The sequence below is a fragment of the Macrosteles quadrilineatus genome, unplaced genomic scaffold (genome assembly GCF_028750875.1).
Source record: "Macrosteles quadrilineatus isolate MER2022 unplaced genomic scaffold, UCM_ALF_1.0 Scaffold_5__1_contigs__length_97177068, whole genome shotgun sequence".
Taxonomy (NCBI): domain Eukaryota; kingdom Metazoa; phylum Arthropoda; class Insecta; order Hemiptera; family Cicadellidae; genus Macrosteles; species Macrosteles quadrilineatus.
Window position 1 is genome coordinate 74,169,310 of NW_026542598.1, and position 27,414 is coordinate 74,196,723.

The window sequence follows — 27,414 nt, forward strand, 5'->3', positions numbered from 1 at the left end:
CTCTTTAAAAAAAAAAAAAAAAATAGCTTAAACTCAGATAACTGAGGGTAAGTGCCGTAGCAAATTAGTGGCATGTCAGTAAACTCTGTAATGTGAAATAAGATTAACAGTGAATGCCAGCTTAGGTGAACTGACCCGATAGAGCAACGTTTAATCTAAACAGACTTAATTGAAATTCAATTTGTTGGATTACGGTGGCATAAATTGAGCTTTGTCAAACAGACCAGGCCACCATATTGAATTACTAAATGTAACATCACAAACCCTCTAAATCCTGTGTCTTTTAATCGAGTTTGATGTATTCTTTTAATTAAATTTTGGAAACAGTAGAAAAAAGGATCCCCTGCGTCATTCAATCAATTTAAGCTTAAACTAAATTTAAATATTTTATACTTTTATCAAGAGCAATTCCTGATATGATTACTACTATGTAACGTGCAGTGGGATAGGCGTAAATTTACAGTAAGGGGACACTTACCATGGTTTTGGAAGGAACATGGATTGCCAATTAATTTATTAGAGTTTTGGAAAGAGGAAAATAGGAACGCCTTTCTTTCCTGCCCTAAAAAAAACAGGGCATTGGGCATTTGTTTTGTTACTACACCAATGGTAAATAAAAAAAACATGTTGCATCTTTGGGATTTATTAAAAAGTTATTATAACGTAAGAACAAAACCTATATTCATAATATGCATTTACACACATACATTTACACATTATATACATTTACATAGATGGATTAAATGTGGAAGAGTTCATGATAGTCCTTCGCATCATGAACACAAAAACCCTACATTATACAAAGAAGTCAGAATTTTTTATACTTTCAGACAAGGATGTTTGGGTTGGGAAGAAAAAAGATAAATTGCCATTGGATAATAATTTGAAGGCAGCGTCATCTTAACATTTCTTGACTTTACTTGAGTACTACCGTGAGACACTTTTAACAACAAAACCAGCTCATATGATAGTAGGCCTATCCTTGTTTTCTTTACTTAATTACTATTTTCATATGACAATGAAGCTAATATACATCGTTGAAATTATCTATGAGGTATAGTGTTATTGATCATTGATTGTAAATAAGACTTGGGTAATAATTTTTTTTTACATGCTCAAATTGAGCTTGTAAAACGCCAAGTTGAAACTTAACCACAATAATAATTATTATCTACAAGTTTTAGTGTTATTGGGAAATTATTTCCCAATAACACTAAAACTTTTAGATAAGTAATCAACAATGAATATCAGCTGATTGGCAATGAAATAAAGAATACAGGGATGCCAAAATGTGAGCTTAATTTATCTTTTAAAATTGTCTTATGGTACTTGTAATTTGGGTTAAAAAATCAACAATATCATATTACAAAACAATTACTATTTCACATCTGTGATATAAAATGTTCATATTAATAATTTTGTTCCAAACAATATTGGTAAATGCTCCTGTAGGCAAGGAATATTTTAATTAAGCACAATATTGTAGGAAGCAAGCACCATCCCATGCAGGATGAGCCTTGCTAATGAATTCATACATCAGCCACTGAAAGCAAACGGAATTTCACTTATGGATCGTTAAATCTTCCATCCTGACTTAAAGTTTCCTCCTGATTTTCAGTGTAACATTCTTTACAATGCTATAACTTAGCTCTTTTTTAAGATTCTTTTTTGTTTTGGATTTGTTTGACTGCTTATTATTAACATTTGTAAGCATAAAAAGTTGTTACTAAACAAAAGTAACTTCATCAAAAAATTAATATACCTATTTATTATCTTTTAAGAACTTGAATTACATTATAAACACAGGCGACAACAATAAAGGTAATCTAATGTAAAGAATTTCATTACTATATGATCTTTTTAATGCTAATAAACAATCATTATTTAAAAAATGTTGTAAGTATTGTTGAGTTTGGATTTTATCAACTTTAATTCAAGATAAAATATTGATTGATTTGATTTATTTCTTCTGGTTAAAGGCCTAGAAGATAAACTTTAGGTATTTCCACACTTGTGTAGCTGGAGTTAGTAGCTGGAGACATATCAAATTTATTAACTACCTACTACATGTTTTACAAATAATGTCTAAAGAAAATTGTGTTTCTTGAGACATAATCTGATCTTGATTTCTTTCTAGTTTTCTATCATTGTGTTACTTGTCAAACATTATTTACATTTTAAAACTCTTCTTGCAGAAATTAAGGTGTGGAACATTCCAATCAAACTACTTTTTTACTTGTGATTTGGAATTTTATCATAACAAATAATTTATAACACATTATATTAAATAATTTAAGCAATCAAGATTAACATACATGGCCATCCAAGACCCCTATCACCATACAGGATATTCCAACGACAACTGAGAAATCTTATAGCCTACAAACAGTCTCTTGTTTAAATTATTTAAAGCTGTCCAGGGATTTTGAACTGTCAGTGGGAATTGGAAATGTTTTACCTCATCATAACAATATTCGTGGACTCAATTCCATGTCTTCTGTCGTGTGATTATTTATTTCAATTTTTTAAGGAAAACTGCAAAGCCGCAACACTGATTCCTAAAAGAAACCCAAACAGAAAACTAGTGAGCAAAAGCTAGTTGATGTATAGAAAGGTTGTAGAAAATACAAAATCTCAGAAGTCAGGTAAAAAACCAATTCAAGTGTTTAACTGTTTCACTATTTGAAGCACATTAATTGCAAGCCTAGGCTGTATTTCTCTGTTCTTATTTGCTGTTGTGAATAACATAACTTATATATACCTATTTTGAAATTGAGTAGTTAAATTTAGTGACTGACAGAGATGTTGATGTAAATTACCATTTTATTTATTTTACACAAACTTCAGAATAATAACAAACCAAAAAGGCTTTATCATAAACTAAAGCGTCTTCCACGTCACCATTAACTAGCTTAGTATGAAAAGCAATAAGGACAAATACATCCACAATAACTTTGTGGAAGGCTCATTTGACTATGTTTTACACTTACACAATAAGAAATTTATACAGCTGGTACATGTTGATGGTGTAATCTCATGAGTGACATAAGATCTAAAAGCATTAACCGGTAACTAAAAGAAAGACAAAAAATAAATCATTACCATTACCATCATATCATTATTCAAGTTTTCTTATTGCTTAAAGAGATTAAATCACGATAAGTGAAACTTTCACATCATGATTTGAAAACCCAACATAAACATCCTGCTTAACCACAACCCTGACAAAGTTCCTGTTGCTCCCTGTAGGAAGCAGCACCGTCCAGATCTCGACCAAAAATTGTCATACAACCATAAAACTTAATATAACACCAATTCCAATTAGAAAAAAACTATTTTTTATAAATTAAATACAAACATTTACTTACACCAATATGATTATTTTGTAGACCATTTATCATGCTTGAGCTTCTCAATTTCTTTATTCATTTCATCCAACCTATGTTGACAGCTATCATGTCTTTTTAAAGCTTCCAGAAGTTCTATGTTGTTGCACTCTTGTCGTTTTAGTTGAGAGTTTAGACGGTGTATCTAAATAAAAAACGTAATAAGCTACAGAAGAAAAAATATGTCATTTTCAATACAGCACTTAAGTAAGATTTGAAAGTGTCAGTGAATATGTTTTTTTTTTAATATGTTCCACTTGTTCATTTTTCACAGTATAAAATGCATGTTAATTGATTTTAGTCCCGTTTGTATCTCATTATAGGTACCTTAATTTGTTTAAATTAACATGCACAAATAACTTTTTTATTTTATTTTATTTATTTTATTTATTTTATTTTATTTTATTATTTTTTTTTTACTTTGTGATAATATTGTAATGTTGCATATAAAAAATCTCATATCTTGTAAAGAAATGTGAAATTATTAACAGAATATAGATATCTGTATTTTCAAGAAAAATACTACAACATTTTCCAAACTGTACAACATTTTCCACAAAAAGTGCTGTTATTTTAAAATTAATAAAAATAGTTAAGTTTTGATTCCACTAAAATATTTGTATAAAAAATTGCTTTAAAACTATAAATAGGTCCTATGACGTTTGTATTTGACATGTGTAAAAACAAACTACCGGAAGTGAATCTCTAGTTTTAGTACATCCTGAATTTTAAAAAACATTTAAATTTAACATTTATCTTTGGGGTTGGTTTGGTGAGAAAACATAGTATTTCAACATTGTAGAACCAACAGTTAGTCTGAAATCGTAAATGTTCAATAAGGGCAGCCTATATTATGGAATTTTCATGTCAAATTTTAATAATTATAAGTATTGTATCTTATATCTTTTACAATAATAATGACGATGTCAATTACAATAATGTATTGTTTAAAGACTGAATAAATGACTATTCAATGACTATTCAATCAATAGACTACAGGATTGACACCATACAAGATTCACCCTGTGAGTCATACCTTTTCTTTAGCCGCATCAAGTGCTCCTTCCAAATAAGTAACTTGCTTGTTGTAAGGATTAGTCGTCACAAGTGGCCGTTGATGTTGTTCACTCTTAGCCAGTTTTGCAGTAAGGATGTCTATATTATCTTTCTGTTCCATTACTTTCTTCTGGAGCCTCTTGCAGCAAAGCCCATCTAAAACAGTGAGGAAATTGTAGCTTATGATTGAAACTTACACAAAGATAACCTGATGAGCACACTAACAAGCACATACTTAACATGGCCACACCTTTTCTGAGTAATTTCTCGTGGGTATGCATGTCAGTCAGTCATGTCATGTGCATTTCAGAGTTCAAGCAAGTTTACTCTTCCCTGTCTCAGATATAGGGAACTTTATTTGAGGTTTTGTCACAAGTTATCATTACCATAACGGGCCCTTGAATTGATTGAGGAATTTTAATGAGGAGAGGATATGCAATAAGGAAAGGGTTGTAAAAATCTCTAATCTCTTTCTAATCATTGACAAACTCTAAATTCCTACATATAATCACATTTAAAGACATATTTTTTAAACAAAAGTTTAAGTAAGACAGTGTCACAATCTTTCTTAGCTCTCAAGCATCATTTTGGAATGTTGTGCAAAATATACTGAAGGTATGAATGAAATAATTAGAAAAGCTCTATAGAAACAATCTCATCTAATCATTAAAATATATTTTATGTGATAGTATAGCCTACAAAAGGTTTACTAACCTGTTTGAACAGAAGCGTCGAGTTTCACTTGCTTTGCTTCAATTAAATCAAAAGTGATGCTTTCCCGTCTACATTTTGAATTCAGGTTCCGTAGCTCAGAACGCAGTCTTCGAACAGAAGCTTCACAGTTTGACAATTCGAACTTAAGAGACGAGTTCTCTTTAGTTAGCAAACTCAGCTCTTTTTGTTGCTCCATCATCTTTTCTTTCTTCAGTTTACATTCGTTTGTGACTTTAAGAACGTTCTTCTTCAACATGTCATGTTCTGTGAATATGTGACCAATCACTTCTAATGCCTGGCTGTGTGTTTTTACCGTCGGTGATTTTGACATTATGACATTGAAATATCTGTTCATATCTATATGTTGAGCGGAGAGTTGTCCTTTTAGCAAGATATTTTCCTTTTCTAAATATTCTTTTTGCTGTAAGGTCAAATACTGTTTGTACTCAATTCTTTGAATAGTTTGAATGTAAGACAACATTAACTGACACTGGTAACCAAAAAATCTCAAATCTTCTGTTGCACTAAAGCAAACTTGTCGAGTATCTGAATACTTCTTCAGAGTTTTGTTCACAAAAGCAACTTTTTCACTATCTGATAAATTGTAAGGAAAACTTATGTCTAAACCTGATAAAACATCTGCTTTTGTTTCAGAAAGTTTGGACTTGAGATCCTTAATTTTATGCTCCAAACTAATGTTTTTTGCTTGCAGCGTTTGTTTTTCTTTTGCTAATTTCTCAACCTTTTGTTTCTGTTGGTTGCATTTTTCCTGCTCTTTTTCAACTGATTTACGCAGGTCAAATACAAGTTTCACCATCTTATTGTTTTCATCTCTTATGGTCTTGAATTTCTCCCTCATGTTCTGCACAATACTCTGACCAGCTTTAGTTGATTCTTCCATATCTTCCGCTACATTGGAGAGATTTAAACATTCAGATTTCATTTGACAAACTTCTTTTTGTATCAACATTATACTATTCGGCTGGAAACCTTGAACATTTTCTCTGTTTCTGTTATCCTCATAATATTCAAAGTCGCTTAATAATTTTGAACTGCTCAGCATTAGATCTTGCATCTCTTTTGTTTTGTAATCAAGGGCAGACTGTGCTTTTTGAAGGTCATTTGTATACCTCATTTCCACAGTTAATATTTTACTGCTAATAGCTTGAATGATGTCTTTTAGCATGTCCAGTTTTTCCTCACATTTCGACAATATTTCATGAACGGTAACACTGTTTCCACTTTTGTCCAATGTATCTTTTATAAAATCTATTTCTTTTTTAAGTGCTTCTGAGAGGAAAGTCTCAAAGTTAGAAACAAACTCATTCTGATCTCTAACTAAGTCTGGGCAACTGTAATCAGTGCTACTTATTTGGTTTACTCCAATCACATTACAATCCCCTTTATTGTTCTGTGTGAGATTGTTCTGATGTGGAGTGTAAGTTTCTTTACTCAAATGCTCCTGTTGCTTATCAGAGTAAGAATTCAACTCGGATTCTAAAAGTTTAATATCATTAGATTTGTTTAAATTTTCTTCTTTTAGCTTTTCATTTTCTTCAACTAATGAACTTATTGAAGCCTTGTACTTGTTTGCCATCCCCCTGGTTTTATCCAACTCCAAAGTAAGGGAATCGTTTTCCGTTTTGCATTCCAATATTATTCTGTTCATGTTGTTTATTTCTAAACTTTTATTTCTTGATTCTTTAGTAAGAGCTTGTAGTTTATTATCCAACAACGTGTTTGAACTCTTCAAATCTGCAAGTTCAGAGTTAATTTTGTCGTTTTCCGATTCAAGAACTTTTGTCCAAGAATCCTGAGATTTCAATTTGTTATTAAGGTTTTCGATCGTAAGCTCAAAATTGCAAAGCTCTTCCTGTTTCTGTTCGTGTATACTTTTAGACATTTCATTTTCCTTTTTCATTATTATGAACATGAGTTTGTTGAATACATTTTCTAAAGATTCATTCATAAGGGATTCTTTACTTTCACTTTCATCTAAGCTTGTTATTTCTAGCACCATTACATGTTTTATTGCTGTCAGTTGATCTGCTTTCTCATTTACAATATTCTCCCCATTAAGTTCATTTTTTAACTCCATATCTTTTTTTAAACCACCATTCTCAATAGTGTTTTTGAAAAGATCTTGATTGTTATCACAATCTTCAATGATGTTGAGATGAGATTTTTTACTTCCATGTACTTTGTTGTAAACTTCAAAGATTTTAATGAGTTTTGCTTCAAATTTATTCCAAATTCGTAATGAATCGCTTTTCAATATTGTGCTCTGACTGCCCCAGTAATTAAGTAATGCTTCTTTTATATAGTGAAACAAGGCTCCATCTTGGACTGTAACTGAAGGGTCCCAAGAGTCTATCAGATTTTCTATTTCATTCAAATTGCATACATTTCCCTCTGCTACATTGTCTGGTTTTGATGCTTTGTTTAGGTTATTAATTTCCTTCTTAAATTTGTCACAATCTTCATTATAAACTTTAGGCACCTTGACACCCTCACTGTGTTCCAGCATTACAGAATCTTTATGTTCAATTTGATTGTCTCTGTTGGCTTCCACAAGAATATTTTTGTTGTTCATATTACTTACCAATTTTTCTAGGTCATCAACTTTGTTAATCCTTTCCCTGACAACATCAGCTAACACATTGACTTCAGTTCTTAACTTTTGATTTTCAGCCTGAAGGAAGTTAATTTTATCAGCCAAGTGTTTGAAATTTAAATCAGATTTAAAAATTAAGTTCTTGTCGTGAAGAAGCAATTTGGTCACGTATTTTGCTGCAATTTCACTACAAACAGTTTGATTCTGAACATCCATCAATAAGCTGAAAACACTGTAGACATCTTCATTTCTCTTCAGTGCATCAACCAGGTCTTCAATTTTGGATTTCTCATCCCAGGACAGTATTATATTTTCTAGACAGTTAAGTGCCGAAAGAATGTGGTTCTGTGTACTTTCTTTATCTAGAGATTTTTCCAAATTAGTTTTCATCAATGAACTTTCTAAATTGTTTATTTTCAACTGTTGTTCGGGAATATTGTTTACAAGCTTATCCACATGAGCCAATGCTGCTTCTAAATTATTGTTTAAAGCCAAATTTTCTTCATCTTTATTTTTCAAACTATTTTCCAGCTCAGCTAAATGTGAGGGAATTCTTTGGTCAATTTCTTCTTTGAGCCATTTTATCTCTGTTTGATATGCGTTTACTTCTTGCTCAATCCTGTTTAGTTGATCATTGGCTTGTTTGATATTTGATTGCAACTCCCAACATTTTTCGTTTTTAATTTTAAGTTCATTTTTGGAGTTTAGAAGAATGTCTACAAGAATTGCAAGGCTGTTGGAGATAGCATGCAAATCACAAGAATTCAATAAAATGCTTTTAAGAGATTCAATGTGTTCATCAGAGACAAAGTTATCATTCAACAAAGTCACAGTATTGCTAAGTGTATTAATCATGGACATGGTTTGTTCTTGTATATTATCCATTTCACATTTCAGACTGCACATATCTTTCTTTACAGCATCTTTTGTCATTTCTGCTTCTACCCGTTTACTTTCTGATTCTAATAACTTTCTTGAAAATTCTGCTAGTTCTGAATCAATGTTAGCCATTTTATTTTCTAAATTAGAACAATGAAATCTAATCAAATTTATATTCTCCTTTTGCTTTTGTTCATTTTCATTTAAAGCTATAATTTGTTTCTTTAATTCATAAGATTCTGACTGTAGTTCCTCTAATTTATCTTGCATCAGTTTCTTATCTTGTACAAATGTTTCAACTAAATCCGAAAGATGTTTAAGTGAATTTAACATTGTTTGATCATAGCTGTCAAATTGAGGGTCATTGATGTTTTCTTCAGATTTTATCCTGTGAAAAAATAAAATTATTATTACCTAAAATAAATTTATTTTCATGATAAGGGAAAAACTTAAAAGCATGTTTACAAAATCACGTTTTATTTCACCACTTTACAGTTATAATGGGTAAGACACTTCAGTCGAATAAAAAATATATCAAGCTTGTTTGTATAGTATTTGGCACAGAAAGCTTTCAGAATCTTAATTGATAAATTGTTATGGCGTAGCAAGGTTAAGTAACCTGTATCAGGTATGACTAGATTAGTAAATAATGAGGTACCAAGACTGTAATCTATTTAATGTGACTAGTACATATTTATGTACCTATTATTTATGCCAATATTTTTATCTTTCCAAAAGAGAAGTACCGGAATGCCGCTTTGCAACGTTCCCCTGCAAATCGAGCACTGGGTATAACTATGCGCCACATGGCATCAAACAACCTTCGTCACTGTTGAAGTATAGGTAAGAGGTAGTAGCAATAGGTTAGACTCAGGGTAAATTAAATTAATACAAAAATTTCACAAAAATGCCACAAATAATTACTTCTATAATTCAGAATAAAATTTTAATTATTGGTACTTCCAAATCAGGGATTGTCTCTTCCAGAGATATATTCTTAGTAATTAAACTTTAAGTATTGTTTCTGTTGACAAGAAAGACATTGATATAGACTAAGATGATCATTTACAAAGTTTAGTCCTGTTTTCATACAAAAAAGTACAGAATTTATTTCACAAAAGAATTCTACATTTTAAATGGCACGCGGAATATATTTTACCAGAGATTCAAATAACATCCAAACATTTATTATTTATCAATCCAATTTCTACAGGGCCGGATCTAGCATTTTGGCGCCCCTAGGCCCAAATAATTTTCCGCCCCCTAGTCTGGTCACAGTTAGGCCTACTTTCCTTCAAACCTTTATTAAAAACTATATCATGCCCATAGGCCTTTGAAGTTAATTGCTTGAATACCACTCCTCGTCAGAATTTTATCATTGCAAGTTTTTTGAAGAATTTACTTGTTTAGCCTTAACAAAATGCCGTCTTAAAACACCTTTAGCAATTTTATGCTTTAAGTAAATGCTCACGTTTGTGGGACTAAAACAAAAAAACTCAACCGACCGACGAGCGTTCCTGCAAAAAACAAGGCCATTGATTCCAATTTCACCAAAAACATGGACTCCATACAGTACGTGATACCATAGATTAAACATACTCTTTTTAGTAGATTTGTCATCATTATGGATTAGCTGAAAACAATTCTTGTTATTTAAACCTAGTTTATCCAAAATAAAACGATCTAATCATAAACAATAGATCGTCACCTGGTTATATTACAAGAAATTAAAACACACATAGAACTAACCCTAAAATAATAGAAACAAAATTACGTCAAAACTAACGTCCAGTGTCACCAACATGAACTAGACATGAAAAAACTTTTGAATTAACAATGTGATAAGAAGTCTACTTGAGTTATATTTAATCTATGGTGGTATCTAGGTTAAATTTCCAAAGCAAAATAGAGCAATACTCCGGCCAACCATACCGATCCTTAGGTCTGAGGATAAGATGACAGCATTAATGGTGCTTTGGAGGGTATTGATTTTTCCTAAAACCTATTGCAAACTGAGATTAATATTTTTTCGTTGATTTTAAAGATACATTCGTGGTTTATTTTAATATTCAACACATCGTATTACATATTTTAACTTGATACTGCAGATTGATGTTAACTAATCAAAAGATTGGTAAATTTTTTTGTGAGGTGAGGGTGGTAACAGTGTCTAGCATGCATGCGCCCCCAATCACTCCGATCAGTAGAGCCGAGCCAGCATAGTGGCAGTGCAGTAGCAATACGATGCGTACCGTCACAGAAGTATGTTTTCTGTGGTACCGCTCGGGCACTCGTCAACCCTACATCCTACCCGTATAACCAATGTTCGTTACCAATGTTGTAATGAAATTGATGCATAATTCTGAAAAATAGTTTAAATTCTCTAACAATTATTTTTTCCTATGAACTTAAGAATCAGAATGATTTACAGTATTAGCCAGAGTTTTTTTTATCAATTATTTACTTTTATTTTTAGATATTAAAAAAAATTTCCTCTCGGCAATGAATTTCTAATGGAACAATTCTACCGTACTGCATTTTCACATATTTTGTAGTTTAGTTACATTTTTTAAGTTGAAAAAGCTAAAATCCAGTTGGAGACGATTCTTGGATCATACCGTACATTCTTGGTATAGAAATGAGTCAAAAAATTCTACAATTCAAGTGATTCAAATCTTTTTATTATCAATTCAATTTATCTAGTTTGTTTTGTCACAATGAGCTAAAAAATGCAGTCAAACTAAAATATTAAGATACTTACACACACGGGAATGGTGGAATAATCTCAATTTCCTCAATTGTACAGCTTTTCTGCAACATAGGCAGGATACATTACACACCCAAATCACATCAGCATTATTGACATAAATGTAATTTCCAATAATTATAACATTTTGTGGATATGAATCCAAACCAAGTATGGTTAGAACTCTTTGGCCCTCTGAGATCGGTTGAAACTATTTCAAAGAGATGTTTGTGCAGCATCTGCTAACATTTTATTATCGGTGGTGTGAACATTGATCTATTTATTCTGTGTATTATGAAGAAGAGGTGGTTTCTATAAAAGTGTTTGTTCTAGGTACAGACTACTGAACTGACTGGGGTAAAGTTTTACACAGTGATAGATCATGATAGAGCAAGCAGCGCCTCAAGCCCAATCAGTGTCTAGTCGATCAGTTTATTAATGCATTGTCTGGTGTGTTTCAATCGTTAGATGTATTTTCCGATTTGATTTTGATTTTCACCTCCACAAGAGGGATTATTAGCAAGACACAGTGGCGGATCTAGAACAGTCACAAGGGGGGGGGCGGCAAACCAGGGGGTCTGGCGGGTTCGGGGTTGCCCCCCCCCCCCCAAAAAAATGTGTATAAACTAAGTCTCCAAAATGGCAGTTTTATACTATTTCCTTGTCCAAGTTAGTGTTAGTTAGTGTGACAAATTATTTTACGCAATGTGTATGCACGAGGGGGGGCGGTCGCCCCCTTCACCCCCCTTCTGGATCTGCCACTGGCAAGACAGTGACCTGAATCTGAAACAGCTGCAGTCATTGTAAACTACCAGGGATGGATTGACAACAACCAGCTAGTCTAAATATTTAAGTTCACTCAGACGATCCAGAGGCCATTCCATCATGAAATTTAGAAACCCTTTAAAAAGCATTAGCTTGTCATCACCAAAAATGAACTTTACACAAAGAATAAATTTGTTTATACATTTGCTGTCTTTGTTGCAAATCTTCATTGTTAACGGTGTAAAACTGTATAGGTTTACAACTGTTTCTAGCACTTAAATACATATTGGCACTAAATGATTCAAGTAATCCTATGTTATCAAGTGGAAAAGGCAATATATTACGGATTTCCTATTCAAAATAGCAATTGTAGTAAATCATTGCACACTTACCTTCATACTACTTTTTACATTGCACTTAATCTGGTCGATCAAAGTCATACTTTTGTTCTGAAGTTTCCAAGCTTTCGTTAGCTGTGACTTAAGATTAACCTGTTCATCTTTATTCTTTTCCTGGGAAAATAAACAGATCTTGAAAGTAAGAGATAAGAGAGAAAATAAATAGGTACTGCAGTTTAGTTATCATAGTTAAATAATAATTAATGAATAGTCCCTCCTTAAAAAAATCAATATGAGCTACAAACTAGAGTGTATTTAAAAAAAGGTATTTTTGTATTCCATAATTTTGTATTACAGATGAATTCAAGGAAACATCTTAAAATCCACTAATTTCAATTATACAAGAGTTATCATCTCCAATTAACAACACAGATATAAAACACTTAACAACATAACAACTATAACAATTAACAACAATTAGTTGCTTAGTTGATCAAAATAAAATACAACAAAAATTTTGTATCCATAGATACAACACACTTTTAAGGAAGAGATCTTACAGTTATCATCAACTATAATAATTTCTTCATAAAACATTTAGAGGCTTAAACCAGCAATGTCTCCCATCATGGTTCCTGTTCTGGCGGCGGTGTTTGGTGCGGCTGCGCAGTTCCTGTGGTGTTTGATTTTGGAGGAGGTATGGGGAGTAGACTGAGTTTTGAGAGTATTCGTTGCAAGTGTTGTATTTTGTTACAATTGTTGTATCCAATGGAAAAGAAACATGGTCAAAAAATGAACATTTTCTCAGTTTTGAAATCAAGGATGCATTATCCTTACCAAGTCAGATGAACAATTATATTGAACCTGAAGAAACGTTAACGACCGCCTCTTATCCAACTACTACTCAAAATTAGTCAAAGCTATTAGTCTTGGCGCGTGGAGTAGCGGGGAGTGTTTATTGGTAATTTCAAAAAACATCTGGCCTACACAGCTCGAGGGTGGTTCAGCTCTTCATGGCCAGGAGAGGTGGACGGGGGACGGCTAGTAGTGAAGGAACCGCACGCCCAGACAGATTGCTCTTACTGTACTGAGACATCCTTTGCAACATCTCCAACAACCATTAAAATGAACCCAGCTGTTCCAACAACTTCGATGAAATCTAGTGTTCTGCTTGGTGTGGATGCCATGTGCAGTTATAAAAAGTAGTCCAGTGAAAGAAGTGTAAATAGTTCTACACACTACTATAAGAAGAAGGGGAAGATCAGAAGGGAAAGAATCAGAATTCATAGCAATAGTCCAAGCATTAGTAGTGATCTTTTTTTTTAAGAAAATAAAAATCCAAGGCAAAATAATAACGTATTTTATTAAAACTAGAGTACCTGTTGCTCGAAATCAAGCAATTTTCAAGTACCTGTATTACAGGAGTTATTATTTTAAAACTAATAACAGTCATAATTTTTTATGAGATTCAACTAAAAGCTTATGTAACCAATCGAAATACTTACACTGTTCATAACAGTTCGATATAACAAACATTTCTTGTAAATGTTATATAATTTTTCAAAAGCTAGCCTTGATTTAGTGTTTTCTAGAAATGTTTCCTGACTCACCCATAGCCCCATATTGTTGTCCATGTTTATCTTCATCATTGATACTGTAGCTTACATGGTACCACCATTGTTACCAATATGTTTACAAAAAGCAGTCTTTTTTTATATAGCATTAAAATTGTCCAAGTACTACCCGACTTCCTGCATTATCTGACTGTCACAATTTTATTTACTTAGAATATAAAAAAAATGTTGCGGTGAAATATATCAAACTGCCTCGGTTTCTTGCCTTTTTCCATTATCATACGAACGCAAGCCCACATTCAAATGAGTAAATGTTTCATTTCAACAAAGTCAGTAAATGTGTGTACACAGGCGCGTTTCCTTCAATTGTAATTTTTAAAATATTAACAGCAGTTAAATTGTCCAGCTGAGCTTAATCTAATGTAAACAAATAATGATAATATGGAAACTTTAAAAGCCACTGGGACGGAGCCCAGGCGATTTTTTCAACATACAAGACCTTATGACATCTACTGAATGAGATCTTTATCAACAAGCCTTAAACCAAAAAAATCGGATGAGAAACCATTGAGGAGTTCTGCCGACAAAAATCCTGCTTGCCTATTTTATATATAGATTTTACAAATTTGTATTGAATATTTAAATTTGTATTGTAAGAAAAAATGGATAGCAAAGAGATAGGGTTACAAAAAGAAATGGTACACAAGCCGCACTAGCAGGTCTTCAGCAGGGAATTCCAGTTTTAAGTAAGTTCCTTAATTACTAAAAAAAAATGGTACACAAGCCGCACTAACAGGTCTTCAGCAGGAAATTCCAGTTTTAAGTAAGTTCCTTAATGAATCTTTGAGAATCTCTTTTTCTGCAAATCCTAAATATTTTTTATCTTCTAATCTAAGGGTCTGTGAACAACTTAGAAATCTAAAGAAATTGTATAGACATAAAATCATTAAGACCAAAATAGATTTCAACCAAAGGCAGATTGAAAATAGTACGGTAGTAACAAGTACAAAGCTGCTTGAAATTTTATATAATCAAACACCAACAACTTAAGAAATGTGCCTTCACCAAATATTACACAGTATCAACTTAATTCTAAGAGTCTTTATCACCCTGGGTGTAGTTGTGTTTTGGGGGTAGGGCTTTGGGAGGAAGGTGGTGAGGACGGGAAGGTAGCGCGGGGTCATTGTGCGCACAATTCTGAAAACATTTTAAACACACAACTTCCAAAATGACATGTTTTGTAAACCGCCTGAGCCAAGTTTTGTAAAAGGCTAGTAGCGCCTTTGTTAAATTATTATTAAATTAAATTGTTTTGACCCTCCGACAAAACAATTTAATTTTGTCCCCCGTTTCGGACACCGTTGTTAAACAGATTTTCTTAAAACTTGGTAACAATGTAGTTGAATAGTTGTATTAGACATCTATTATACCTCAAAAAATTTAAAATGAAAAAAATTGTTTTATCAATGTTTGAAAGATACAATTTATTTTAAGATTGAGATTGATTTAAATCTTTGATATAAGAATTTTTTCGTGGAATATCACATGTATGAGGGCATTAGAACTGACATTAATCTGTAGGAAAAGTGTTAACATTAGATCTTAAGACATTCCATTAAAAGCAAGGGAATCCTGAAACATGTTTTTAGTGTCTTCGCAGGGGTGAAGAAGACTCTTTAACTTAATATTGACTAAATTTTGTTGATTCAGTTCAGACCATAAAATAGATCATAGGCAATTTTAGTCTTTCCCCAAAACCTTTTGTTAATAATATTCAACCTTATCCAGTGAAATTAAATTCCAGAATAGTAAACTAAAAAAAGTATTGTTGATTTTGTAAAAAAGTTGAAAATTGAATTCTTTCAACCGATACAACTTTTATTTTACATTCTTGCCACCAAGACTGACTGAAAGATAAAATACATTACATACCTTTGTCCGTCTTTAGTGAATGACATCCTGGCATTGAGGAATGACCATTTTCAGGTCAAAGACCAATTTTCAAATTCACATCAAATTAGTCCATAAATCTGATAGAAGTCTTTATCAATACATACACACACATTGACACATAAAGTTCACACTTGGACAGAAAAAACATAAAAAAGTGGTTGGCCGGCCACATTTATTCACACAACAAACCGTACGCAGGTTGCACAGCGGACACGGCAGAACAAGCCGTTGACAACTGTAAACTTTCGGTCTCAAAGGAAGTTCAAAGAAATCAGGTTGGTCACAACTACATTGCCAGCATTATAACCAACACAATTCAATTAAGCATTTGTGTTCAAGTTTTTAGGAATAAATTAACAATGATGATTGGCTATTGTCTGTGGTCCAAAATTGTTCTATATCAACAGATTTTACAATATGAATAATCGTTGCCTATGTATTTACTATTAGCCTCCATTATCTGTGAAAATTTATGAGTAAAAGTATAAAAAACGTAATAGTAAAATTACACAGATTTCTTACCAGTTTATTTTTATACTCTGCGTTTTCTTCCATTAATTGTTGTAGCTTGTCATTTAGCGATGCTAAGTCTCCTTCCAATGATTTCACCTGAAAATGAACAATTAAAACTATTGACCTACTGTGGATTTCTGAATATTTTATTTAAATCATATTTTAATTCATAAATAATTATAGATATATCTATTTACTGATAGTACTGAATGGAAACTTCAGTATACATCTTGTTGTAACAATAAAATCTGAGACACACTGAAGATGACTTATAGGAGATGACTTATAGGAGATGACTTATAGGAGATGACTTATAGGAGATGACTTATACTTTACAAAATATAATCTCTATATTTCATGGTAAATAACGGGAAACATAGCATATTATGTCATTTATATGCTTTAGCACAATCGAAGACAGTTAGTACTAACTTTAGACTTAAATCTTTGAATAAAATACTAAAATGTACATTTATTAAACTTATTTTTTTTTAGTTTCATCTCTTGCAAAGAATGCCTTATTTAGGGGCAAGAATTGTTCTGTGGTATAAAAATATATGATAATTATTTTTGTATTCTCTAACACATAAACATATTACAAAACAACAAAAAGTATGTTGCTAGATTAGTGGTTATAGTGTTTTGGAATTGGGCGGGAGATATGGGTTTGATCCCCAAGATATCTACACAAATTTTAGGGATTTGTACAGTTTTAGATTAAAATATCGTACCACAATAAGAGTACTAGCTGGTTAACCCCAAAGTTAGCAGGGTGTCCACAGAAAATTTGTCATTAATTTCCATGACTTTCCATGACTATCCATGACCTTTTACCATTGATTTCCATGACTCACGAACTTTACTCGAAAGTTATAATATAACATACACACACGAATAGTACTGCCTAGATAAGTTATTTCACAGAAAATACTGAAATATGTATTAACAGATAACAATGGAGTACAATAGGTACAACAATGAACAAATAGAAACTCAAAACTCATAAACCAATACAACTGTAATAAATGTAATTGTCGTACATTTGCAAAAAATCCTGAAAAATGCTACAATAGTCAGGGTTACAGCCGACTAGAGCATTGAAAGGTCCCCTCAAACCCTTCCATCATTGGGTATTTCCATTACTTTTTGACTATTTCCATGACTTTCAATTACCAGAATTTTTTTCCATGACTTTCCATGACTATTCCTGACTTTCCAGAATGTGGACACCCTTGTAGTTCTATGCTTGCCTCTCATTCAACAGCACATTTAGGGTACATGTGCAGCTGAATATATGTGTAAATTTTCTTTTAAGACAAATTAGTTATTTGTAAGGTCAATCAGTGCAAGAAACTGTACCTCATGATTTGATTAATAAGTTTTCAATTGAGTAGCTTTGGAAAGGAATAGAGCTCTTCTGGCTTATAGTAGGCTACTGAAAACATACTACTATAACCCAGAATGCTGACCGCGTGGAGCTTTGCCTGTCAATTCGTAGGTAGCGCCAGGGCCGTCCCTAGGGATAGCGGCGCCCAGAGAAAATGTGGTCTTGGCGCCCTCTCCCCCCCCCCCCCAGTAAAAGTCACATTCGCATATTTTAATAGTATATGTTAATACAAATAGCCGCTGCGCGGCACCCCCTCAGCCACGGCGCCAGGGGAAGCTAACCCCGGTTGCCCCCCCCCTTCGGACTGCCCTGGGCAGCGCCACCAGCATTCCAGCATTGCTATGCTGGTGAATTGTATGCTGGTGGCGCTGCCTACGAATTGACAGGAAAAGCTCCACGCGGTCAGCATTCTGGGTTATAGTAGTATGTTTTCTGTGCTTATAGCGAACAAAATTACAGAAAAATAGCCCAGGAGCTTACAGATTCAAAAGCTTGGAAACGCTTTATTTAAGAATGGTAAGTTGAGTTACTCTTTTGGGGCTCTAATTTTAAGATATTTGACCCTCTTTCTTACCAAAATAAACTCATTGGATCAAACAACAGCAAAATCTCAAACCTGGTCCCTGGGTATACAGTCAGAGTGGTAGGTCTGTTTCTCCAAATCAGTAAACTCTTTCAGTTCTTCAAATTCACTCTGAAGGCTGCTCAATCGCACTCGCAGAACCTCAGGAGGAGTTTCTGGCGGAGACTTCCTACATGAGTGACGAATCATTAGTTTTTTTGGACAACCAAAAAAAACCAGAATCTTGCTAGTTTTTAATTAGAAAAAAACTAAAAGTGTTCTACTAACTGTGGTTTGAGAAGGTAAAAACCTAGATACAGAGCAAGATTTTTGTATTTTTTACACCAAACCTCAACACTAGCATAGTTCAACACGTTCGCTGCTGCCCATCAAATGGCAGGCGTAGCTCCAGTGCGGCGCAGCCCGCAGCGTCGAACAAACCCGATTGCCGGGCTATTGGCTTTCATATTTCGGTATGACGAATATCAAATAACGTGTGGTGATGACCTGTTTCATGACAAGAGTCGACGTAGTTTGCTAAACACTCACAGTAGATGCCATTGTTTTACAATAAAACAAAATTAATATAGCACAAAATTGCAGTTAACAAACGTAATGAGTGAGTCAAAATCCACCAGGTATAGTTTCGGAACGAGTAACGATAATTACAAATGGATTGCACCACAAAACTGCCACTGTCATACACGAAGCACGGACAAAAATACTCCGACCTACACCGGAGTGTGGCTGCGGAATAAGGTTGGCGGGTGCACATTACCGCCCAGGCGGCGCGCCGCAGCGTGGCGGAGCGCGGAGCTGCCGCCCGGGCGGTAACCCGCAGCGAACGTGTTAATATAAGCCAGTGTTTCCCAACCAGTGGTACACGTGCCCCTGCTGGTACACAGAGGCAGTGGTGGTATATGGTGACATTTTAAGTACGAGTATTTTATGTCAGGATTAGGCTGGTGCTCCATCAGTGGCCATCAGCAACAGTATTTAGTAATCAACGTGTCACAACAAAAAAAGTTTATTTTTATAGTTTAGATATAACACAAAGCATCTGGGTCCCAGTTGGCCTATTTCCCTTTGTTATTTGTCAATTGTAAAAATATATAACTTTTTCTGAAAAGCTCGGAAAGAAAGTAAAGAAAGTTTAATCGCTTCAAGGCCATTGGTACAATTATTATTTTATCTCATTTAATAGTCTCTGCATAATGTATTGGATTGTTTTTTAAATCTATAAAAACAAAACATATTAATCTGGTTATTCTCAGTCTTCGAACAATTGCCAAGGGTGGATTTTTTTAGAAGCTAGCAACATCAATATGAAATAAACGGAAAATATTGTTTAATATGTTGATAAATTTTGAGATGGCAAATTAATTAAAACATTATTTTAAAACATAATTATTTAAACTTGCTTGAAAAATCGGAAACGTAGGCTAGTCATAGAAAAACTCAAAAATTTTACAAATTACTGGTATTATTATTATTATTATCAACTTTTTTATGTCTAAAGGCCCTAACTTCAGTTCAAGCAATGTAACATGCTTTGAAAATGACATTAGAACAAGTGAAATAAAGTTGAGCCTAATTAAAATGTACGCTAAAGTAGAAAAAAAACATACCCATTTGCTAAATTTTCACATGAAGTTCCTAAATCTAGTTTGGTCTTGTCCAAGCTAAAGTACATTTTACTATCTCCTAGGGTTTCACATGAAGTTTCTAAGTCTAGTTTTGTATTGTCCATGCTGAAATACATTTTACTGTCATCTGTAAAAATAAATAAAGTTACAATATATATCAAGTCAATTACAACATGGAACAGACACATTTATAATACCAGACTTTAGATTAATACCAGCCTAGCTAAAACCATAGAATGTGCTGAAACTGGATAACACTCTCACTTACAACTCGAAACGCAAAATATCATCGTCTTAAAAGATTTATTTTTAAAATTGTTTCTGTTGTTTATCAAATTTGGATTATTGCTTAGTCTTCACATTAAACATTGAGTAATAAGATTTTCAGTACCATCTGTAGGTCTTGGCCTCTTGGCAGGATGAATTTTACACAATAAATTTGATAACACCTTATTCAGCTTTCTCTTTTACACACACACACACACATATACATTATAATTAATGTACACAATGTTAATATACATTAAACATTATGATTAATTATATTGGGGTAATTTTGGGGTAATATTGAGTAATGGGGGGGTGGGGGTGGGGTTCGGTAAGAAAATTTGAACTGCATGATAACTTGTGTTTTAGACAATCAAGAGACAGAAAATGTTAATTTTTTACAATTTGTACCTACCTTAAGTATTTTTTTTATGAGACCTATTTACCAAAGTCTAGCCTTACTTGATTAGGGAAACAAAACCACAAAAGACTTTTTGAAAAAACACAGTGGCGTAAATAGAGCATGGCTTTGGAGTTTCCCCCCCCCCCCCCTAGGACGCTAGGCACGAGCCCAGAATTGTTTTTCACATTACTTCAGGCTAGACCTAGGGGTCACAGCATTATCACTTAGATAAAATCCATTTGTGATTTGGCGGAATTTGAACCCAGGACCCCAGGAACCAGAGTCCCGCGCTCTAACCACTAGACCAGCTCGTTCCCCAGCTTTGGGGGGAATACGGAAATTTTCACACATTTTTATTAAAGTCCAAACGCTAACTAGTTTACCTTCAATGACACTAGATTCATCTATTTCAACAATTGGACTTAATGGTGGGTAGTCTTCATCAATTGTGCTTAGAGTTGATTTTTCCTCTGTGGTACCGTCCTGAAAATCAATTCAAATTTACAGATAACAGTTTTAACTGTTTGAGCCTCAAAGATGGTGGATCCCCCAACAAGAGAGACAAACCAAAACCTCCACTTACGTCTAACAGCTTCTATGGACATACATTTTTCACCAAACACAGCTAATTAGCTTTATCCGACTTTTTCTGCAACCGCGAAGTCAAGTTAATAGACTTTTGGGTTTACTAGCATTGTTAATTGGACACTGATTGTGTCAAGTACTGGGTAGCCAAATTCGAGGATTTCTGCTTTTATTAATGAACAGAATAAAACTATAGGCCTAATTAAAAGTTACATATGTGCTAGAACCAATTTACATATAAAGTAAAAGTTACATAATATGATCACTGAATAAAAGTGCCTATTTACATTTATCTTTGTTAATAATTATATATAAACTCACAAACCTATGGTACGCAAAATTGTCCCACACGGATAAATATGATTTTGCAATAATCCTTCATCAATAACTTGGTTTAAATCAACCTCAAAGGGTTAAAAGTGTTGATAGTCTTCCCACAAGGCTTATCTCTTTAATTACCTTTTGGCTGCTGAGTAAACTAAATAATTTTACCTGAGCATCCAATAAGACTAAGCTTGGCTCACTCGTCAGTCTTTCAATTTTACTTAAAATTAACATTCAGTGTTTTGTGTTCATGTATTTTCATTAGATATTTCTTCAAATGAAATGAAATAATGAAATGAAATGATTTATTGTCGTTAAAACTATGTACAAAGTTCATGACAATCGTCAAAATAAAAACAAAACAATCAAGATGGCTCTGGCAACTAAGGGCCCTTTCACACGAGGCCACTGGTGGCCGCCACCGGTGGCCGCCACTGGTTGCCCGCCACAGCTTTAACATTATTTTAAATGGGACCTTTCACACACAGCCACTGCAGTTGCCCGCCACTACACAGTGGCCGAGCAGTGTCTCCTCGCGCAACTGCTAGTCGGCAACCGCCGGCAACTGCAGTGGCGGCAACTCGTCGCGGGGCATTGAATTAAATGGGAGCTTTCACACGTAGCAACCAGTGGCCGCCACCGTGGATGAGCGCGCAACTACTATTTTGAATCAGTTCACGTGCAGACTGCAAAGACAAACGCACTATGGTAGTTGTTGAGTGTTTTCGTGTTGAATTGTTTGTTTGTGAAAATGAGTGGTCAGAAGAAAAATAAAGAGGACGTTACCGGTACTGAAAAAGAAAAAGACAAAGGAAAACAACAGAATAAGAGAATAGCCGAAATAATAGAAAAGAAAGTGGACACTGAGGATCTAATTTGCGAAATTGAAAAGTAAACGGCAATTCGGTATAGTACGCCTGTGTCTTTGCCTTATTTTCTTTATTATCAACGCGAGAAGAATGAGATGTTCATTATTCGACAGCATTTTCACAACTACCAGTACAGTGGCTGTAGCAGAGTGGCTTGTAAGTTGCCTGTATCATCCACTGCAGTTTCCCGGCCGGTAACTGGTGGCGGACACTGGTGGCCGCCACCAGTGGCCTCGTGTGAAAGGGCCCTAAAATATCTAAAACTCTAAACCAAAGTACTCTTCATGTTTATACAGGCAAGCCTGGGTTAGAGTAGTTTTTAAAACATGTTTGAATTTTAAAACACACAGGTTTTTGATGGATGCAGGCAAGAAATTGTACATTTTAACACCTTGGTACTCAAAACTATTTTGAGTGGCTGTATACTTGTGCCTTAGTGTAGACAGATTATCTTTTGATCTAGTACAGTAGTTGTGCACATCAGATATCTTTTCAAAGTGAGAAATGTTTTCTTTTACATATAACAAACTTGCCAAAACATACCTACAACGATGGAAATGTGAGAATGTTAAGACCCACAAAAAGGGGCTTACAATGTGTTCTTCTATTCACACTACAAATTAACCTCACCGCCTTCTTTTGTAAAGTAAAGAGCAACCTGTTAGCATAAAAACTGTTGGCCCACAGTGAGGTACTATAGGACAAATAGCTATGAATGTGGCCATAATATATACAAATAAGGACATCAACTGAAACAGTGGACCTAAGTGCTCTTATCATAAATATGCCTTTTACAATTTTAGAAACTACAAAATCTACATGTGAAAACCACTTCAAGTTTGACTGCAAGTGAAAACCCAAAAGTATCTTAAGTATCTACACGACTGAATTTAAGTATCAACAGGGGTGAGCACCTTTTTGGCCCCCATTGATAAGGGCAAAAAAGTTAATTCCATTTGCAAAAGGCTTAATTCACAAAGAAAACAGCATATTCCTAAATGCATTAACTTAAATTAAATCAGGCTTCTGTCTTGTCAAAGCCCAGGCGTAGGCCTATGAACTGCATAAAGAAGCCTAGCTTGTATCAAAGCCTAAATAAAGCTATCTGCTGTGAGTCTGTTGTAGGCCTAAGGATACGTAACTTATGCCTAATAGTTATGGATTGTAATTTCAAATTTTAATATTAGACTTGAGCTTTTGACTTTAATTTTCATAAATACGGTAGCACTTAAATACATCTTCGACCGAATTGGTAGACCAAAGCTCACAACTTAAATAGGCTTACCGGCTAGGCTTAAGAATTTGGCAAAAATTGGGTACCAATATTTACTGAACCAAAACTAGGTTCAAATTCAAATTGTTTGTTTGGCCATTATGTTAGGTATAAAGGCAGAGGTGCCCATCCCCCCCAAACCCAGAGGCGCAATCCCCCCCCCCCCCCAATTTATGCTGCCGTCTATTTAAACCTACCCTCCCCCACCAATTTATCTGACAATTTTCCCTTTACCTCATAAAACAAGCATTTAAAGTATTTAGTAAACTTGAGGTACGAAAAACAAACTTGCTGATAATCAAAATTTAATGTTTAATAGGAAACGTCATTTAACAATACATTATTATATCTAACTAATGGAAGAATTAGAAGTTTTTCAATTTACAATTCAGAATCTGTATTGTTAGCCAACATGTGCTCAGTATTGAAATAGACAACGTCTTCAAAACGTACAACAATATACTCGGTGAATTACTCTACTCCAACACAGTGTACAATATACTGTACAATATATTAGGTGGCGTTAATGTTTACAGGGCTTAAGAATTCAAACAGCTTTAAGTACATTAATAATAGTTTGGCAAAAAGTATCTTGTTTCAAAATTATAGGCAGAGTCACGAAATAAGACAGACTTGTTGCTCGCCACTCCCAGGCTGCCTTTTACAAAAATCGTCGGGCAAAATACTCACAATACCTTAATTGCCACCAGTACAAAAGGTTTTTGTGAAAAAGTAATCTTATAATTAATTTTGATAGCATCAGGATTGCCTTCTTTTATGACTAATAATGGTAGAAACGCATCTTGTCAGACAATCCGTTTGTCCATGAAACGATAACAGATAAGCCTATCAATTCACTTGTGTATATTGCCGCGGGCAGGACAGAAGTAAACTGAATCAGGTTAAGACGGAAAGGCGTGGTCTCTGGATTGTCGTCCGTGTTATCAAAAGCTGATATTGGACTAACCAATATGGCGGCCATTTAAAATCTTTAATGCCAAATTTCATGAAAACCGTTAACATTAAGAAAATAGTTTTTCAGATCAAAAAGATAGAGAATTTAAATCCAAATCAAACGATAAAATCAGATGACAAACAACCGAGTTATCAGTTGTTTTCTACATTCGGTAACGCAATTCAGTAGGTCTACCATACTGCTCTGTAAAATAATAAACAATATTGAGTCCAATTAAATTGAGTAACAGAATTTAGAAGAAAACTGATAATTCGGTTGTTTGTTATCCGATTTTAACAAACAAGGTCTTATTTGATTGGATTTAAATTCTCTATCTTTTTGATTTGAAAAACAATTTTCTTAATATTTACGGTTTTCATGAAATATGGAATAAAGATTTTAAATGGCCGCCATATTGAAACGGCTTGAGATATTGGAACGAAAATTTGTAAGCACTTTTAACCTACTAATTTACACTAATTTTAAAACTTCTATCTTGAAAAATGCCTAAAATATAAAGTAATTCTTTAAAATCACAAACAGGCCGACAAACAGAAATTTAGGCATTTTAGACCCATACTTATATGGCATTTTATGTTTTTCTTAACCCAAGAAACAAGTCTACAAAAAATGTCCAGACAATTTGGAAACACTCTGTATCTTCAACACTCTTCTCAGTCACTACAATAGTCCAATATCAGCTGATGAAAACGCAGACGACAATCCAGAGACCACGTCACGTCGGTCCATCATAACCTGAACCCTGAACCTGATTCAGTTTACAGTACTTCCAGTCCTGCCGACGGCAATATACACGCGTGAATTGATAGGCCTATCTGTAATCGTTTCATGTTTTGTGTTGAATGTTTGTAACGTATTCTGACGACACCTCCAAAAGTGGTTCTTTTGAAAATCCTGACGATGGTGGAGTTAAAGAACCTCCAAAACATATGTAGCAAGTAAAATTCGACACTGGTATATTAAGGATTGTCTCATTGTCTGACAAGGTGCGTTTTTACCATTAGAAGCAATCTTAATTACGAACGGCAAAATGTTGTTGGTGTTGATAGTGAGCTACTTAGAAACACTTTTTCGGGCTGCTTATAAAAAATTATACATTCATTATGACAGCTAGCAAAAAAATATCCCCCCCAAAATCCCTTCAAAAAAGTCCCCCCCCCCCCAAAAAAATTCCTGTGGCGCAAACGCGCCACAGTACCCCCCCTCTGGGCACCCCTGTATAAAGGCTAAGTTACTTATGTTATAACTTATATTGAAATTTGTTACCGTATCTACTAAAAGTGGGCTATTTTAAGCACATTTAGGCCAGATTGGTACTGAAATCAAACTATTTTTTAATGTGATGAGTGATGACAGAGCTATGCTATGCTACTAACTTAGCCTATTATAAGTTATAGTACACTAGAAAAGACATAAAAGTAACTTTATACAAAATGACATTGCAATCTTAGCCTATGACTTACCATCATTATTGGGAGATCTTTCCCTCTTTTTTGTGAGCAGATATGGATACTACTTTTGAAACAAGTTTTTAACTAAACCATTCCTTAAGTAGTCTAACACCACGATGAAACTTTCACAATCTTTTAAGTTAAGCCAGTCACAAATAAATAAGAATGATTAGCATAAGACATGATAATTTTGTAGAAACCTTTCAAATTTTCCTATTGACTTAACATTCACGATTACAACTTAATCCAACTTGTTAACTCAAGCTGCAGTGCAGCAATTTTGGTTTGTTGAATTGTGAATATCTTGAATTCACAAGTTGATAAGACTACAAGAATAAACAAGAACAAGAACAAGATTTGATTTTGCCGAAACGAAAACTTCTCTTCTCTTTGACATTAGGTAGGAGAGAGGAGAAGGAGAAAAACAAAAACCGGAAACCAAGATCCGTCTGCTTGACTGATATAGCTAGGCAGTGTATATAGAAATAAATTATATGAATGTTAGAAGACGAAGGCTACAAATAAAAATAATCATATTATCATGGATAATTATTCAAGAATTCCTAGGTGAATAATTATAATCTATATTACGAAGTAAATATAGTGTGTATTAAAAACCAACAGCATATTGTTTAATGCTTTAGTCCAAATCACTGACCAGTGGTCAGTGTCACCGGACATGAACTAGACCAATATTTTAATAAATTTATGTTCATAAATTTAAATTTGAATCAATAAAGTGCGAATTAATTAGCTGATGTCACATGTCTGCCATGTTATCTTATGGGACGACTATCACTGAACAACACCACTTGCGACGTGTTGTGACCGTTAATGCCGCGGCGTGTAGTTAAAGGCGGCCGTGACTAGAGAGAACGAAGAATGAGCTTCAAAATTACAATGGGATGAGAAATCTATATTTGTGTTGGTTAGTCTGGTAGTATCACTAGTGTGGACTTTAATCCACACTGGGGATTATCTTGTATCGCACAGTGTATGCCTATAATTAATATCCACATAGAGTGTCCATCATCTAAATTTTATTTTCTCTAAGTGGAATTTCTAACCAAATCTTTAAAATGCATCACATAAACTTACATACGTGCATCGCATAGCTTATTCATAAATAAGCT

At 33.9% G+C, this 27,414-nt stretch overlaps 1 protein-coding gene across 1 annotated transcript; it reads right to left on the reverse strand.

The window, feature by feature from the left end:
* Positions 1-2,129: 2,129 nt before the first annotated feature.
* LOC128994895 (repetitive organellar protein-like) lies at positions 2,130-26,530 on the reverse strand. The gene is made up of 11 exons (XM_054419722.1): positions 26,294-26,530; positions 21,187-21,286; positions 20,116-20,260; positions 18,542-18,677; positions 16,548-16,634; positions 12,553-12,672; positions 11,411-11,460; positions 5,157-9,037; positions 4,423-4,598; positions 3,369-3,531; positions 2,130-2,558 (listed from the first exon to the last, which is right to left on the reverse strand). Exons 1-10 carry the CDS (start codon positions 26,297-26,299, stop codon positions 3,379-3,381), a joined length of 4,854 nt encoding a protein of 1,617 aa, XP_054275697.1. The 5' UTR covers positions 26,300-26,530; the 3' UTR covers positions 2,130-2,558; positions 3,369-3,378.
* Between the last annotated feature and the right edge of the window lie 884 nt (positions 26,531-27,414).

What these genes read in the sequence shown, in the direction of transcription:
- LOC128994895 (XM_054419722.1), bottom strand. An exon ending in TGTGAAAATTTAGCAAATGG is followed by an intron (nt 18,678 to 20,115) that starts GTATGTTTTTTT and finishes TCACTCATGTAG; the next exon opens with GAAGTCTCCGCCAGAAACTC. An exon ending in CAGAGTATAAAAATAAACTG is followed by an intron (nt 12,673 to 16,547) that starts GTAAGAAATCTG and finishes TTATTTTCCCAG; the next exon opens with GAAAAGAATAAAGATGAACA.